This window comes from Phaethon aethereus (assembly GCF_964289735.1).
Source record: "Phaethon aethereus genome assembly, chromosome: 1".
In the NCBI taxonomy this organism is placed as follows: domain Eukaryota; kingdom Metazoa; phylum Chordata; class Aves; order Phaethontiformes; family Phaethontidae; genus Phaethon; species Phaethon aethereus.
In genome coordinates this window covers 55,655,183-55,673,100 of record NC_138575.1, presented here as the reverse complement: position 1 = coordinate 55,673,100, position 17,918 = coordinate 55,655,183, and the positions used below count along the sequence as shown (strand labels likewise).

General features: G+C 46.0%; 1 protein-coding gene across 1 annotated transcript; it reads left to right on the top strand.

Annotated features, from left to right (window-relative positions):
• Positions 1-3,703: 3,703 nt before the first annotated feature.
• On the top strand, positions 3,704-7,779 carry HEBP1 (heme binding protein 1; the record flags this gene model as incomplete). Its single annotated transcript, XM_082006844.1, has 4 exons — positions 3,704-3,803; positions 4,006-4,144; positions 6,126-6,306; positions 7,608-7,779. Exons 1-4 carry the CDS (start codon positions 3,726-3,728, stop codon positions 7,777-7,779), a joined length of 570 nt encoding a protein of 189 aa, XP_081862970.1. The 5' UTR covers positions 3,704-3,725.
• Positions 7,780-17,918: the final 10,139 nt, after the last annotated feature.

The window sequence follows — 17,918 nt, the reverse complement described above, 5'->3', positions numbered from 1 at the left end:
AATTAGTTGACAAGCTCAGTCTACTTGAGTGTGAATACTTTTAGGCTATACAGTCATTCTTTCCGCTTACCAGAGGAAGCTCTTTCTATAAAGATCAGGTGAATTTCTCTCTCTGTCTTATTTTTACAACACTCCATGTGAAACAGCTGGGGAATGTGATCTTCAGAAGCGCTGAACACCTCATGAATGCAGAAAGATAGATTCATGTTTGGCACTTCCAGCTAGGCAGGGAGGGGGAGAGGAAGCTGTTTTAAAATACAACCTTAACCTATTCTCCATCAGTGCAAATAATGCTCCATTCACATGTTCAGAGGGTGGGTAGGGTTGGATAACTTTGATCCGCGCATGATGTTCCAAGACTGAAGATGTGTCAGATTCTAGGAACCAAATTTGAACATCCACCTTTTTCAAAGAGTTTTGTTTAGCTACCTGGAACTGGGCACTCAGAACCTTGTTATTCAGCAGGTATGTTCAGAATTTCTAGCACTCTGAAAGGCACCACATTGAATTCTGCCAAGATCATTGGAAACCAGGGATGTTTTTTCAAAACAATTTAGATACCTAATGGCATAGATAGCTGTCTAGAAGGATTTTTCAAAATAGTTTAAGAGACTGTTCAGTTCCCAAAATCACAGGTAATAATTCAATTGGTATCTAATTCGCAGAGTATCTTCTCCACATGCAAGCACTGATCTCCAGACATTTCCCAACATCCTTTAGCACAATTAAGTTCTGTAGAAAAAGAACAACTACGCATCCCAAGGACTTTGGTGCCTCAGGGAGTACCCAGAATACCTTCAGCTTATCTTTGCCTGTGGTTTCCTGACAATAAAACTGGTGATGAAAAACAGTGCAGAAATCAAATTATGCACTGATAGAGGATAGAGTGGGCTTGCCCTTGCAGCCAACTGCGTACCTGAAATCTGTTGAAACATAGGCAGGAGAGTCAGAAAGGAAAATAAACTATTTTGTAAAGGTCTGGATGAAGCAATTTATGAGAACAAAAATAAAGAATGGATTTTGTCTAAATGTTTGTAGGGGAGGCTGGCATGATGGTTGTTTTGCAAACACTCTCCAGTCATAAACAGTGAGGATGTAGACTAGCTATTTAAGGATTCCCAAGGCCTGAGTTTATGGAAAGAAGTTCAGTGACACTACAATAACCTCCAGAGGGAAAGAGGAGAACCTAGTTTCAGATGAAATCTTTTAAAATTAATCAGAATAAGTAACACAGTCAGCATTTTTTCTGGGACCTGGGAGTTGAGTGGGGGAGGTATGAGGAATGTATGAGACAATCTTTCAAATATTTCCTGGTTGAAAATTCTCTGAGTTCAGTTTTTCAGAAAGTAACAAAACTCTAACTTGGAAGGTCCCTCCTTGGCTTTTGCTTGGGAATTTGAAACACTGCTTAACTAGACAAGGGAAAAATCAAGCCTCTGAAAAGGCTGATAAAAAGATAAAGGCCTTTGGTGAAGTTGTCATCATAAGTTCTCAGGAAATGTAGAGTATTTTAATCCCAGAATGTATTTACCTAAATTACAAGGAATAACAGGAGAGGAAGGCTCCCTCCTCCTTTTTATCCTGCATTCAGAACTACGAGGCTGTGCTGTGGCCCCAGCTGCATGCTTGCACTGACTGCTGGTCCCTCCAGGGGTTGCTTTATGCACTTTGCTTGGGGCTGTAGAGACTGCTGGTCACTTTGGCCTATCTGGAGGAAGAATACAACACAAATGTCAGCATTCATGTTTATATTTTAGACATAAGCATTTTATCAGGCAACCCGAAGTTCTATAAAATCCAATGTGAAACAGAAAAATAAGACTTCTGGCTCAGGGAAGTCCTTCAATCACAGATGGCTGGAGGTGGGAGGCCAGACCAGGTCACTGAATGCTTTTACATCATGGTGGTGATGCCCACCACCAGCTTCTGCCAGAAAGAGAGGATTGAGAAGATGGACCTCTGGTCTCACCCAGCCCATGTAGTCCTACACTTTTATATGGAATTCGGTATTTTTGGCAGAACTCCTCAGCTCAACACAGAAACTTACTGTTTGTTTTAGATGCGAACAAATAAACTGCAGTATGCGATGTATATTACAATTTTGCGATTTCTTGCATAATGGTGAATAAACCAAATAATAATAATGGTTAAGAAATTACTAGGTATGTAGCCTTGTCAGCACTGATAGCAGCCCCTGTCATTCACTCTGTGAAAGTCCATGTCAGGCTCCAGCCCTGCTCCCAGACCTGAACATTGCCTGTTTCATCAGATGATGAAGGCCTCAAGGAAATGGCCTCAAGTTGCACCAGGGGAGGTTTAGATTGGATATTAGGAAAAATTTCTTTACTGAAAGAGTGGTCAGGCATTGGAACACGCTGCCTAGCGAAGTGGTGGAGTCACTGTCTCTGGAAGTGTTCAAAAAACCTGTAGACGTGGCACTTCGGGACATGGTGTAGTGGGCATGGTGGTGTTGGGTTGATGGTTGGACTTGATGATCTTAAAGGTCTTTTCCAATCTTAATGATTCTATGATCACGGGCAGCTGCTTCAATTTCTTTGCATTTGTACCACCCTTTCTCTCTAGATGGAAATGATTTAATGTCACATTTTTTTTATCGTTTTCTTTTTTTCTCTTTTAGAGCAATGTAAGTTTATAGGAAATAAACTATATAAAATATATAATAAATATACCACATATTATATATAATAATATATATATAATATATAATAAACTTCCCTATATAAGTTTATAGGAAATTTACACATCAGCCTGCTTCCACACCACTCATCTTCCATTTGAGGATGCAGGAGTACAGCTGAGCAGGCATCCCGAGGTTCCTATGCCTCACCTGCCTAGGGAGGCTGGTCAAATCCATGGCTGCCCCAGGGACCGGCATTCAATTCCTGCCTCTGCTACCCTCTTCTTAAACGATCCTGGGCAAGGCACTTTCTCTACTTGTCCTTTGACATGGCTTATACAACTAAACCCCACTTATCATGAAGGACCCAAGTCCTCCATGCACATAAATATACCCAGCTATGCAAGCTGCCTAAGCCCCCTGTTGTGCGCATTTACATAAATCTGGGAAGGGATCTGGCTGGAGTTTTAACGGAGTTAACTGGTTGGGCTTTAAACACTCAGCAGAGGGAGATCAAATAGCAGCAGCTTCTAAGATCTACCGCTTACCTAAAACTTACAACATCCACAGAGACAGGGAGCACTGCCTTAAATTCAGTGTCTTAAAAGACAACAACCATGACCCCCCTTAGTTCTGTTTATAAAAAATAAAACAAAACCAAACGTTATGACTTTGCAAGTTCAGGAGAGCTGTGCCCCTCCACGCTATGTATTACACACTTCTGCCAGTACTTCCCCGCCCTTGTGTTTTATTCCCTTCAGATTTCCCCTCTCCCCCTGATGAATACCACCTGCTCCCGCACTTCGTTACACTTCACAGTTCTCGGCGTCCTCTTTAGTCACTTCACTCGGCGGCCGCCGAGGGCTCCGCTCCCGCCGCCCGCCGCCCGCCGCGCCCTCCCCGCCGCGGCCCCGCGCCCGCGCCGCGGCGCAGGCGGTCCTTGGGCGCCCCCGGGGGCGGTGCGCCGCGCTGCAGGCGGTGGGGCGACCTCCGGGCCCTCCCACCTCGGGGGACCTCCGCGCCCTCCCACCCCTCACCGACGGGGCTGAGCCGGGCAGGGCCGCGCCGAGTCGCGCCGATCAGAGCCATGCTGGGCATGATCAAGAACTCCTTGCTGAGCACGGTGGAGGCATGGCCCTACCGGGTGCTGAGCAAGGAGGAGAAGGTAGGTGGCGGGGCAGGCGGCCGGGCTCGGTTCCCTCGGGGGTTTCCGCGGCGGCCGGGCTGGAGAAGGGCTGGGAGGCGGGGAGCGCCTGCCTGGGGGAGCGGGTGTCCTCTGGGCAGTGCTTTCCTCCCAGCCCGGCCGGCTGGGCAGCTGGCAGCTTCTTCTCCCCCGTCTCCATCTCCATCCCCATCTCCGTCCCCAGGAACAGCTCAGCTACGAGGAGAGGACGTGCGAGGGTGGGCGGTTCGCAGCGGTGGAGGTGGCGGGGAAGCCATTCGACGAAGCCTCGAAGGAAGGGGTGCTCAAGCTCCTCAAGTACGTTGGAGGAACCAACGACAAGGGTGAGAGATGCTACCCACCCCGCGGGGCTTGGCGGATATTTGTGGTTGACCACTTGGTGAAAGCCGGGTGGTGGTGACAGCACTGCGGGCCTGCCTGGCTTGCAGCTCCTGGCACCAGGGGTTTGTGATGGGGATGGCCCCTTGCTGGGAAAAATAAACTTGCCACAGGTTAAAGCATGCCCAGCCAACTCATGTGCTGAGTCCGCTCCTAACCCATCCCAGTTTCAGGGTAAAAATCTCAAAAATGGTTTGTTGAAGCAGGAATGGGTTACCTTGCAACTGGGATAGCATGAGGGCAGGCGCACATATACTTGTCACAGCTCCCTGGGTGAGCGGTAGCTGATGAAATCCAGGGTAACTGGGGCACTTTGATTCTGTGATGTGCCATTGTAGTGAAATAACTTTTATGACCTTCGTATTTTATCATATACTCTGGCTATTTTTATTCATGAAAGGGTAATTAACAACAAGCTTGGTTTTTAGTGGTTCTTCATAACTTTTTGTAATGGTACTTCCAGGTCATTGCCTCCAATTCTCAACCTACTAAAGTATGCGCATTGGTAATCATCCATAGCAGGAGGAGAAGACCACAGAGTAGTTCTGAGGCATATACATTTTCTCTCACATCTTTCCCAGGCATCTGGTAGAGGGAGTTGTATAGTCCATATGGGCATAGGAGCTGTATGCAGAGGGAAGTGGCATTTAGAGCAGTATGTTTTGGAAAGGTGATGATCACTGTTGCTGTAGGAGGAGGGGTAACTTCTATAACGTGGCACAGAGAAGGTCTGTTGTCAAAGCAGTGAGAAAGATGGCTTGATCTCAACTGGTTCTGTGGCTGCCTGATCCTGAGGGTTGGAGGTGTCACGAATGAGTAATTTAGTCTGCTTAAAGAATCACTGACAAAGATATCAGAAAACGCATGATTTTAATAGAAATTTGTAAAAAGCATGACTTAACAGAATTCGATGGCAAGGTCCACTCTATTACTTATCCAGCATGGAAAAGGCATACAAAGGGAAACCAAATTACAATTAGATTGGAATGATTTACTTGTGGATCAAATCAGTTCAATGTGGCTTATGTGTATATTGAGCAGAGAAACTAGGGGAGACCCTCCCATTGAGTCATGAGGTTCAGAGTGGACCGAAATCCACCCCTAGTCCCAGACTTGGTCAATGGTTTATGACTAAGGTTAGGTAAGGAAAGTTATGAGTCATGAGGTTCAGAGTGGACCCCCTTGCTTTCTAAACTCCTCAGAGAGGAGTCTAGGTGCGAATGAATCCACTCCTAGTCCCAGACTTGGTCAACAGTTTAGGACTAAAGGGATAGGGTATCAGGGATTCTGGTGTAGTGATATATTTTGTGCTTGGTGTAACTTTAAGATGGCAATTTATCTAATACAAAATAGCAGCAATCAAATTCACTAACTTATTTGTGACAGGAGGTTCCCTACTGCTGAAAGAGCCAGCCAGAACAGCTCTGAGTTTTGGGGCACTGGAACTTGTAGGATACCTGGAAGCATTTGGAAGGGTTTAGGAGAAAGCTCTTGTCACCTCACCGCTAAATGCAGATGATAACGATTTAAATACAGAGGTAGATCTAAATGTGCCACTGACCTGGAATGATAGGCCGTGTTGTGCTAGAGGTGATTTGTCAGAACAACAGAGTGTCTCAGTGGCATGAGATACATACTTAAGAGCCACAGAAGCAGGACCATTAACGAAAAGCCTTCAGAGATCACCTGGGGCCCTTATCTCCCAGGGTCCCTGTGTAGTCAGTGGAGAGAGAGGTTTGGCGCAAGCAGAAGTCTAACGTGGCTGTTCTGCATGCCCTGGAGGACATCACTCTCTTGACTGATTATAAAATGAGTTCAGGATGCAGAGCCTTCCTAAATTAAAATTAGCTTTTGTGAATCCCCTGTTAATGCTGTGAGTTCCCGAGAACCTAGACTTCTTTAGTAATTTCCGTGTGTCTCTTTCAGGGGTTGGAATGGGCATGACTGCTCCTGTCTCCATCACTGCTTTTCCTGCTGAAGATGGCTCCTTACAGCAGAAAGTGAAGGTTTCTCTGTGGATCCCGAGCCAATTTCAAGACAACCCTCCTTGTCCTAGCGATGAAAGCATTAAGATTGAAGAGAGACAGGGGATGACCATTTATTCCATGTAAGGATGCATCCTGGGATTTCCCGTCCCAACTGCTTGAGGTCTCTAGTGTGCTCTGAAGAGCAGTGTTGGTTTTACCAGCTGACTTGCTGGACAGGGGGTGCATGTGGTAGAAGGAGATGGAGGGGTCTTTCTAGACTGAAGACAAGTGTTTTATGGCATTTCTAATCATTGGTCATGCTGTACCCGTTTGGAGTATGGAATTTTTTTTAAAACAAGTGCAGAGGTTAGCCCTGAAAGCCTTTTTGTTTCACCTGGGGAGGTGAAGAGCAGGGGAGGGTGGAGATGAAAGTACTGAGTCATTCCTAATCTCTGAAAACTATTGTTTTCCCCACTTACTGGGATCAAGGCGGTTCTTAGTAATCAAGAATGTCCTTCGGTGTGGTTTGCATCAAACTACAGGCATCAGCTGAAACCTCATTTAGATGGACTCATGCCAGAGTCCATCACAGAAACAAGCAGCGGTTGCATTGCTTCAAATCACCTTTGAATGTCTTTGGCTGTTGACTGACAAGCTGGACTCAAACTAGCATCACAATAGCAATAAACTCTTCACCCTGTTTTTAACCCCTTGGGTGTTCCCCTGCCTCCTTGCCTAAACTGTTTTGGCTGACTCTGAACTGCCTGTCTCCTCCCTGCCTGTGACTGCTGCCTGGCCTTAGCTGCAGGCGTGGGCCACTTCTGCAAGAGCAAGCTGTTTTGTCTCAAACCTTGGCCCTGAGGCAGGATGGTGAGGTGGAAGCTAATGTGGAAACAGTTCCTGTTGGTGGGAGGTCAGCATAAAACAGACCAATTCCAGCCCACCCTTTTTAAATAGTGTTGTGGACTGTAATTGCTAACATCTCTGTTCCCCCCCGCCCTGTTCCTTGGGCTAGCTAAAGTTTGGCTTCCCTTCATGATCTGACTTCCAGCAGATGGTTGTTCACACCACAGTGAACATGACTGTTGACAGCATTGGTGTAAGGACTGCGGGCTGAGCAGACTTGGAGATAACCTTGTGCTCTAGGAAGCTGTTGCTCTGATATGGCGTTGATTCAAAGGGCAGGGCCATTCTGCTGACTGATATACGTGAGTCTCTGGGGTCTGCCGACGGCTGACTGCACCCTGGCTGTGTAACCCTTGAGACTAAACCTATCACGGGCAAAGTGTGCTGGTTCACAAAGAGCAGCGCCTGCACAAGTGCATGTTGGTGGGACATGGATCAAAATGTGTGTCTAAATATACTGTGGCTGTATATTGTTCTTCCTTTCTGTGCTCTGCCAGGACTGCTCAGCACCTCTCTGTGTTTGGTGTCCTTGCAGGCAGTTTGGTGGCTATGCCAAAGAGGTGGATTACGTGAACTATGCTGCCAAGCTGAAGTCTGCTCTGGGGAGTGAAGCTGCGTACCGCAAGGATTTCTACTTCTGCAATGGTTACGACCCCCCTATGAAGCCTTATGGGCGACGCAATGAGGTCTGGTTTGTGAAAGAGTGAGCATCTGGCTGCCAGTGGTGCTGGCTTGCACTGATAACCTCCCCACACTATGTTCCCGTCCTCTTCAAAATAAAATAATAATTTGGCAGACACAGAAGATCATCCTTTACTCTCTCTACTCCTATGCCTTGGTCTTTTATGGACCAACCATTTTAGAAGAACACTGCAGAGGCACCTGATGATCCTGCTCCTTTGTTTTGGACCAAGTCCTCAACCACACGGACTCTCATGACCTCTCGGTGACTTGCTTTTATCTCCCTCATGCTCCTAGAGTTCAATGCTGAGACAGCCAAAAGTACTTAATTAGCAAGACTGGTGCCTGACAGGAGTCACGTCCAAGTGCTGGCAGACTTAGACTCACCTGAGGCAGGCAGGGGAACATGACGGAAGTGCACACAGGGACTTCTTTATCTTCTTGAGCTTACTGCAGCTGTAAAATGCTGCTTTTATCTGTGCCGTTCCAAAAGCAGTTTAAAGGGCATGGGCATTGCTACCAACGCAGTGCAGGGAAAATAAGCACCCTTTACCTTGTCTCATAGTGTGCAGGAGAGCAACGCTTCTGTCATCTGACAGAGAAATGTTATTTAGAGGAAGATCCAGGTTTCTGTTTGCACCTGCCCTTCTGTTTGAGGGGAGACATTTTGGGGTGTGTTATGTCCTGATCTCAGAGAGCAGCTGGACAATGTGACATGGAGACTCCAAAATAATTTCCTCACCTTTCTGTTACCTGTGTGTAACGTTTCTTTAAAAATAGCCTACACAAGGGCCAAAGCTGAAATATGTATGGTCATCTAATTAAACTAGAAAAATACAGGCTGCAAAAAGAGCAGGTGCCTATTACTTGTGATCCGAGGGTGCATTTGAAGAATAGGGAGAATCTAGTGGAATTACTGGGGGTGCAGATCTTCAAAAAACCTCTCTTCATAAATGTTAGTTTCTAAAGGGCTACGCAGAGCAACTGTCTCTAAAGGAGGAGGAAAACCTGGCTGTTCTTGAAAACACCATTTACATCAAATTTCAGAAGCTTCAAATACAATAGTAAGGGTGGTTTTTGTTTTAGGAAGACCAGCAGTGTTGAACTGCTAGGCATCAAACCAGCATTTTAGCTGTCAGCTCTGCCAGGGAAGCAGCAGGATGCCTGTGGTGGGGACATGCTTACGCACCATGCTACTGTGGGTGCCCGTATAATTCATTACCTCCTCTAAAAGGGGTGTGCTTCTCTGATGCTAAAGCGCCTCAAAGTTCAGGAGCTTTCCAAAAGCCGTTTTCCCCCTGGAGCTCAAAGAGAGATTTGTCAGATGGCATCCCAGGTTCTGGCTGGTTGAGCTGTTTGACATACGCCTGCTTTCCAAGAACAAACCTCAGCAGTAGAAGGAGAAAACCTGAGGTTCTGATGTGCTTTCCTTTTCTTTCTTGCTGAGCCATATAAGAACTTTGCTGTGGACCTCATGAGAGTCACCCATGTGGAAGAGCAGCTAGTCAGGATGGGTAAAAAGAGCGGATATCATTTAATTAAAAAAACCAAACAAACAAGGAAAGAGCTATTGGCTGCAGTTAGTGATTGCAGTGCATTGGTGGAGGAATCAAAAGGGAAATCAAGGCAGACAAAGAGTTAGGCTTTTTGAAGGAGTTTTTTAAGGAGCAAAGGCCCTTTCAAGGCTGCCCCTGAATTCATGTCCCAGATTATTTTTACCTGTGTGGGTGAGGGATGGAGGGGCACAGTGCTGGCAGTTTATGCATTCACAAGTTTATTTTGGAAATTGTGTATCGACTGTGGATACAGTCCTTTCTTGCTACCGGTGATGAATGTCCTGCAATGATCAAAATCCTGAAGTTTCTCACAATTTCTCCTGTGAAATCTCAGATGTTAGGCAGACCAATAATAAACCTGGTATGAACACCACTGCACATCTCAGCAGCATGTTTTGGTTTTTTTTTCCTAACATGCCTGCACTCTTTCTGAATGGAGAGCAAGAGCTTCTCACCCAATAGTGAGAGTTATCGCGTCTGTAGCTCTGCCTGTGCAGCCCTGCTACTGGCCTTTGCATGCAGTAGGCAGGGTACAGTTTCATAAAGCACTAACTGATATCAAAAGCTTATGCAAACAGAATTGCCTTTTCTGTACAAGCAAAGATGCCTGTGTTCTGTCTGCATTTTCTATAGAGTTTTTGAATAAATAAAAAAAATAATAATATTGTGATTTACAATTTTTGTGCTGATCATTGACTTTGTGGGCTCAGTGGGAGTTGTTGATTTGAAACACTTTAGGTTGCCAGTTTATCTTTCTATTTGGGATACTGATCATGTTGGAGCATCTATGAATAGTCATAACACTTTTTCTGATAAATTATTTTAGGTATCCTGCTGTGGCCCTGCATTATCTGACTGTGTGAGATGGGAGCTTGATGGAGTAATCTCCTTCTTCGTTGGTTCCATCCCCTGAGAGGCTTTGACTGATGTATTTGTTTTAATGTAGAAACTACAGGGTCTGCTCACCTGAGGAAAATTTTGTGTTCACTTGTGTGCGTTCCTGTGGCTGGGCTTCATGGATAGTATTCAGGCAAATATTCATGACTGATTTTCAACATGACCTACTATCCAGAAATGTTAGACATATTGTCACATTGAGGTCCATCTAGCTCAGGGCCCTGCTGCCAGTGATGGACAGTAGTGGACACTTGAAACAGAATACAGGATCACTGCAAGTGTGGGCTGATACCTCCTCTAAATATTCCCCCATCTTTAATACAGTATGGCTCAGGGATATTTGTTGTTGTGCTTGGTAGACCCTGGTAGACTTTATCCCATGCATTTGTCCAGTTGCTTTTTAGACTGGGTAAGCTTACTATCCATGGCATCCTGTTGACCTATGGCAAGGAGTTCCTTGTGTGTGGAAGAGCAGAAATCTTTGGCTGAAGGTTTCCAGCAGGTTGTTTCTCTGCTCTGTAGGCAGCTGGGTCGGACAGCTTTTTGATACGCCTTCGACATCATGGGTGCATGTTTGTTTGGACAGCCAGACTCACTGTTGACATTAGAGGGTTTGCAGCAACCGCTTTGTGCTGGGGCCAGGCGTCAGAGGTGCACCTTGGATTTTGACCCGAGGCCAGCATGGTCACAGCAGCTTGGTTACACACAATTGACTCTGAATTGATGTTAAAAAAAAAAAAAGGGCCTTTTCTCTGGCCCCTCCAGTATTTGTTCTCCAAGGGATAATAGTGCAGCAGATTGCCTGGATATCTCCTTGCTTCTCTTCTATGCCTGTGCAGTGCCCTTCTCTGTCTCAAGCAAATGCTGAAACGGGGACATTTTGGTGCTTTTCTGCTGTTCGACAGGGAGTCATGACGCTAACTCTTGTGTGTGGATTTAAGACAACAGTGCAAGGGAAACTGGAAGGCGGACGTTTCTTCTTGCTTAGGCACCTTGGCACTGTCAGCAGCTGCCTTGGGTTGCGGGGATGCGGTGGGTGTGCGCAGCGAAGGCTGCGTGGCTGCCTGGGGCCCTTCTCCCACCGCCTCGCTCGGTGGTGCAGAGGAGCATCTCCCAGTGCGACGCAAAGCAGCGGTGTGATGGCGATAGGGCTGGCTGCAGGAAGGGCCACATTTAAACAGAGCCAAATTCAAAAGCATAATCTTGATGGGAATTATACGTATGCCACGTAGATTTAGCTGTGCTGGATATACTGGCTTCCTAAGCTACCCCACTTTTTAGTAACATCATCTGTGAGAGTTTTCCTGCTGGCCTCATTTGTCACAAACCATATATATTTTTATATATGTACATATGTATGTGTCTAAATATTTGTATATATATATGCATTCATGTGTAAGTACATGTACATCTATATATATAGTGTACATGTAGGTGCCTCCAGACCCCCTGCTTTGATCTATTGGTTGGCTTCTGCCATCACTGAATAACTTGCTAATGCAAACACAGCCACAAGGTGAACATTTGCAGGAGGTTTTAAGTCTGCTGGAATGAGAGCTTTGTTAGCTTCGAAAAGAAGTAATTGTTTTTGTAGACACATGCCTAAATATATCTAACACTGCATTAAGAAGATGACAGCCTTTATAAAAGAGCTAAATGGTTAAGTTGTCCATATAAATCTGGCCAGTTTTATAATACTCTAGTCACTTTGAGGGGATGGGTGATTTATGGTGAACGGGGAAGTAACATCATTATTTCCCCATTTTCATCAATCACCATGGCAAAGGGTATGTGAGCAGCTATTGTGCTTGTGGTAGCAAATTTTCAGCTTTGCAAGGCTGCCTGAAAGGCAATGGGACAGGGGAAGGAGATGGTGGCTCCTAGCTCACATTGTCCCTCCTGCTGTAATTATAACAATACCTCTTTTACAATAGCACTCTGAGCAGTGGCTCTGTTTCTTCTGTGACAGCATTTCAGCCACACTGAGCTAAAAAAGAAATGCATCTCTTTTAACAGGACCGTAAGTAGCTTTGGAGGTATAACACCTCTATAAAACTGCTTGGCAACATGATTTATTGGAGCAGGATCAGTGGTAAAAGTGACTTCTCTGACAGTAATGGATGAAACACTTCCAGTGTAGCTACTCTGTCTCTGCTTGGTGCCTGTGCCAACAGCAGGCTGTTTTTTGTCAGCTCATTCATAATCTCTGCTTTGCTCTCAGCAGAATCTGTTGTGCAAGACAGGCTTCAGCCACAGCAGATGCTTTTTTCCTAGTCCTCTGAGGGAGCTGCTGCAGAAGATGGGTCAGTGCAAATGCTGCTTGATTCTTAAGGTGCTGTTTGTCTAACTCCACATCCAGAGCCCATGCCTAGGTGAGAGTTGGGTGCATGCTGCTCTCCTACCCCTCACTGCTGCTCACCCCCCAGTTTCCGTGAGGAGAAACTTGAGTGAAAGGGGTGGAAGGAACCCCACTGTTCTTAGACTGAGTGTGGGGTCTGGCTGACCCCAGCAGCCCAAGGTCCTGGGGCAGCCTCAGACATATCTTCTGTGTAATCCAGTGGAGAAGACCTGAAATTTAGGTGCAGATTTTTCAAAAGTACAAATGAAAGTCAAACATCCCAGAAAGAAAATCCTGAAAGATACCACTGGTATTTACTTCTTCAATGTCTTTGAGGTTCTGGATTCTCATGCATATGGGTCAACTCACTGCCATGTACCAAGCACAGGATCAGGCCAGTGTCTCCTGCTTTACATCCCTTGCAGCCCAGCCTGCCATGTGGCCTTACAAGTGCCATGGCCCTTCTCCTCCTCTGGGATCCCATGAGCTGATGCAGCTGGACATCGCAAGCTGTGAGCCTCTCACCAACCTCGCTTGCTTTGTTCGACCAAGAAGCAGCAGAGCTCCTCTGGAGCTGTGAGGCCATTGAGAGAGAGGCAGCCGGTGTAGGAAAGCAGTTCCTCAGCCATGCGCTGCAGCTCCATGACCTGCGTCATGGTGTCACTTGGGTCACTCGGGTGTCAGTGTGGCATTGGGTGTGCAGTGTGATGCTGGCAGTGTGACCTGACACTGGGGCTCCCTATGGTGGGACAGCAGAGCTCATGCCTGTGCTATGTGGGCAGCTGCACCACCGTGCCTGTGCCCTGCCCATGGGAGCTAAGTGGGTTTGGGTCTAAGTGAGGTGTTGGGGAAGTGTCGTCTTCAGCACATACTTCTGTATCCCAAGAGAAAACAGAGAAGCATTGCCATGGCAACTATTCTCCCTTGAGTATTTTTCCAGAGCTTTCCAAGCTAATCAAATTTTTTTATATCCCTAGTGTTTAATTTAAGACCTTTTCTAATTGGAGTCCAAAGAAGCATTGAAGTGTCTTCTGCTATTAGACAAAAAGTTCAGTCACTTTCCCACACGACTGAAGTACAAGATCAACGGAATTGTATGTTGATGTGAGTAGGAGAGGAGATGACCTGAAATTTGAAATGCATCATACTCAGAAAAATGAAACAAATGAAATCTTTGACCCAAAGGAAAGCATTGAAATAAAAGGTAGTGTGTAGCATGACAATCTTGGGCACACTTTCTTGCTGGCAGATCTTTCTAACCGTTTAATCACTGATTGCAGAGTTTCTCAATCCTCTTTATGACTCAGCTTTGCAAAGGAACATCTTTCCAAATCAACATATGCTGGCTCATTGAAATCCCTTTCATGAGCTGTAGTATTATTTAGCCAGGGTACCTCGAAGGGGATGGTTACTGCAGTGGTATTTATTTGAGGTAATTAAACTCATGTAAAGCCATTTCTCTCATTCTCCAATGCCTTGCTTCCATCTGCACACTGGTACCCATGCGTGGGACACCAAAGTTGGAGGGGGAGGAAAAATCCTGTGGAGATGTAGGAGGGAGGAGATGGCTGATGCCCTGGTTGTGTGGTGTCAGGGGAGGGTGGTGTGAAGGTGGGTTGGTTGGACATAGAGCCTTGGGTGCCCCCTACTCATGTGCTGGCCCTTTGCCTTGGCAGGTGTTGGTGGGAAGGGGAGACAGCCCTTCTGATAAGGGTTTATGCTGTGATGGCTGCAGCACAGTTAAACATAGAAGAGGAACCAGAGATGCCTCCCAGCTTCCCCAGCCCTGCCTTGAGTCTCCTCCCTACACCAGGGCCCAGAGAGCAAAGATCTCCCTCGAAATCCCCAGCACGGCTCTGCTCTCGCTGTTTCGCCATCTGCTTTGCGCAAAGCTTTGGTGTACGCCTTTGTGGAGAGCGATGCTCTTTCTCTGAGGACATCCTTGGCACTGCTTCCCGGGAGGGGCTAAATCCTGAGCCACAAGAGCAGCTGAGACTGCTCTGAGCACCCCTTCCTGCCCCAGGGAGGGGGAAAACAGAAACGCCGATTTTATGAGACACTGAGTCTTGGGAACCTGGCCTAAAACACCCTCCAGTTGGGAACCTGTCCAGCTGATTTCAAAATGATGAAAGCAGTCCTGCAGGTTTTGGAGTGCTTGCTTGATCTGAACAGGAGAACAGGGTTTGGAGCAAATAGAGCTGGCAAAACCAGGCATGGTTTCAGGCACACACACTGGGTGTCCAGGGGTGGTTTTGCTCCTCCCATGTGTGTTTGTTGGTCTGACTGTGTGTTGACCTCTACATAGCTTCACGCCTCATCTCTCCCATCTCCCTGGGCACTTACCCTGAAGGTAAGCAGTGCCTTGTTCCCCCTTCGCTCCTCAGATGCACGCTCCAGGCAAGGATGGTATCAGCTTTTTAATGGTTGCACAGGAGATCTCTCTGGATGCAAGAATGAAGCTCAGATCTTGAACCAGTGCAGTCGTTTGGCTGAAAACAGCTCTCCACGGAGATGGTTTGTTAACAGGAGGCAGGAGTTCATTTATTTTACATTGCAATGGTGCTATTTCTGAACACAAGAGAAAAACGCAAGTTTTTCTGTAGCGTATGATTTCAGTTTTGGCTTTTAAAAATTTGTTTATTTTGAATGGAGGCCCAGAATGCACAGAATGTAGCAAAAATTGCATAAAAATACACCATATGGACAGGGATTTTTGTTTCACCTTTTAAGTTACTCCCACTCCTGATGCTAAGGCGGTAGCATTTGAGAAGGCTCTGGATGTTTTCCCTTTCCCTGGAAAGAAATATGTGAAAATAACAATCCTGAAGAAACCCTGGCGGTAGCTGCTTCCAGATAACTCTACTGAAAGCCTCAAGATATGACCAGGCACACCAGGGAGACAAGGAGACTGTCCTGGGAACTGTCACTCAGCCGGAGAGTTTCCCGGTGAGGGCAGCTCCCTGTCCTGGGAGACACAGAAAGGGGATGAATGGGAGCTCCCCGGACAGTCCTGATGCAAAGATAAAGACAATTGTTTTAAAAAATGTTTGATCCCATAATCCATGAATCCATTTATCATAAATAACCATTGCACAGCCCACTGTCATGACAAACTCTTCTGGAAAAAATCCAGCTCCAGAATTACGACAAGCTAAAAATGATGTCTATTCCCATGGGTATAGACAGAGAGTTGCTACTCAGCAACAAATGTACCACCAAGTGCCATAAAAATAGCCCCTTTGGAATTATTCAGTGTTTGGGACTTGTCATTTCATAGGGATAAAAATGGATCCATTTTGTCACAAAATATGCATAATATGTATTCACAGCTTTATAAATAGCATTTATAAAATTATGTGTATAATTTTATCATAAATTGATCCTGAGCAAACAGACAAAACAATCAACAAGAACTTAGCACACAAGTTTTGTTCTGAGAAGAAATCTTCGTTGCTGGTAACAACTTAGATAGCTGTAAGACTTTTGCCTTAGAAATGCAAATGTCAAAAGAGACCTTTTCCTCTCTTTCTCGCTTCCTTTCTTTCTTTAAGATAGCTTTAGGGAAAAAAAGTTGAAATTACTACCATCATGGCAAATGTGATGACCATACGCCTGTCCTGATTTCAGCCAGATTAGAGTTGATTTTCTTCATAGAAGCTGGCGTGAGGCTGTGTTTTGGATTTGGGATGAGAAAATGTTGATAAGGTGCTGATGTTTTGAATTGTTGCTAAGTAGTCAAGGACGGTCCAGCTTCTCATGCTGGCCTGCAGTGAGCAGGCTGGGGGTGCACGGGGAGCTGGGAGGGGACACAGCTGGGACAGTTGACACAGGCTGGCCAAAGAGAGATTCCATACCATATAACGTCATGCTCAGTATATAAAGCTGGGACAAAGAAGAAGGAAGGGGTGGAGGGACGTTCGGAGTTATGGCGTCTGTCTTCCCAAGAAACCATTACAAGTGACAGATCCCTGCTTCCCTGGAGATGGCTGAACACCTGCCTACCCATGGGGAGTGGTGAATGAATTCCTTGTTTTGCTTTGCTTGCGTGCGCGGCTTTTGCTTTACTTATTAAACTGTCTTTATCTCAAACCATGAGTTTCCTCACTTTTACTCTTCCGATTCTCTCCCCCGTCCCACCGTGGGGGAGTGAGCGAGCGGCTGCCTGGGGCTTAGTTGCTGGCTGGGGCTAAACCACGACAACGCCAAAGAAGCAGCCCGGGCCAGAGTTGTCACCCCAGACGAATTAATTCCACAGCTTTAGCTATTCTGTAGGAGAGAGATTTCCAAATGCAGGGCTTTATATCACTTGGGGTCCCAGCTTTTACAAGCGGAGTCACAAACGTGATGGAAATTCAGTTACTGAAATGGTTCTCTGAGCCAGAACTGGGGTCAGTAGCTGGGACATAACTTGAGTTGGCTCTTAAAGGAGCATTTGAGGACCGTGCTCTTTGGTTTCCTCTTTTGTTGTTCTGCTTCCTTTCATCTGACTTGCCCTTGCAGTACTGATGCGGGGACGAAGCATTCGTACTGGTGGGTGGAGAAGATGAGGTCTCATTGGAGGCTCCTGGGCATCTTTCCTTTCCCACTTACAGGCTCTGGTGAAAGGGAGCAGATACAAATATGAAGGCTTTACTGCTGCTCTGTGCCAGGCTTTCCTCTCTGCCCTCTCCCCTCTGGAGCCTGGCTGCAGGCTGAGGGTCCTTCTCGTCTCTAAAGGTGCTCTGTCACATCCCCTATTTCCCAAAGCCCTAGGGAAGGGTAGGAGCCAGGGGTGGGGAAGGAAGTACCCAGGGAAAAAATATTACAACACTGGAGCGATAATGCAGCAGAACTCAATGTGAGGCCTTATAGGAGAGGACGATGATTTTGTTTGAAAACAGAACTGGTTTCATGCATGCCTCAGAGCTGTGTTTGTGTTTGTAGAGTCTCAGGGTATAGTGTGTGAGCAGACATGGTCATCCTGTCCTGACCAGAGGGGACGAGGCAGTTTAAAAGTGGGATTCAGCAACAGAGAGGAAAATAAAATGGGCTTCCCAGAATGGTGCAACAGCACAAGACAGCAACGTCTCCAAAACTCTGTGATCGTTTAAATTGTAATGCTTTTCCTTAGACATCAGGATTAAAAAAGGTTTTTTAATGAAGTATGACATTTTTATTTGGAAAAAAGTCTTAGAACAGTACATTGAAAAAAAAAGTTTTTCTGTTTTTCATATGATTTCAGAAAAAACAATAAATATTTTCTAGGGAAAATTACATCCCTCTTACAATTCTACTGAAATTACCAAATGATTTCCAGGACAACTTCCCAATAGCACTAGGGTTCACCTTTCTGCCTCTTGCGGGGTCAGGGAGATCTTGATCAGAGAAATCAAGG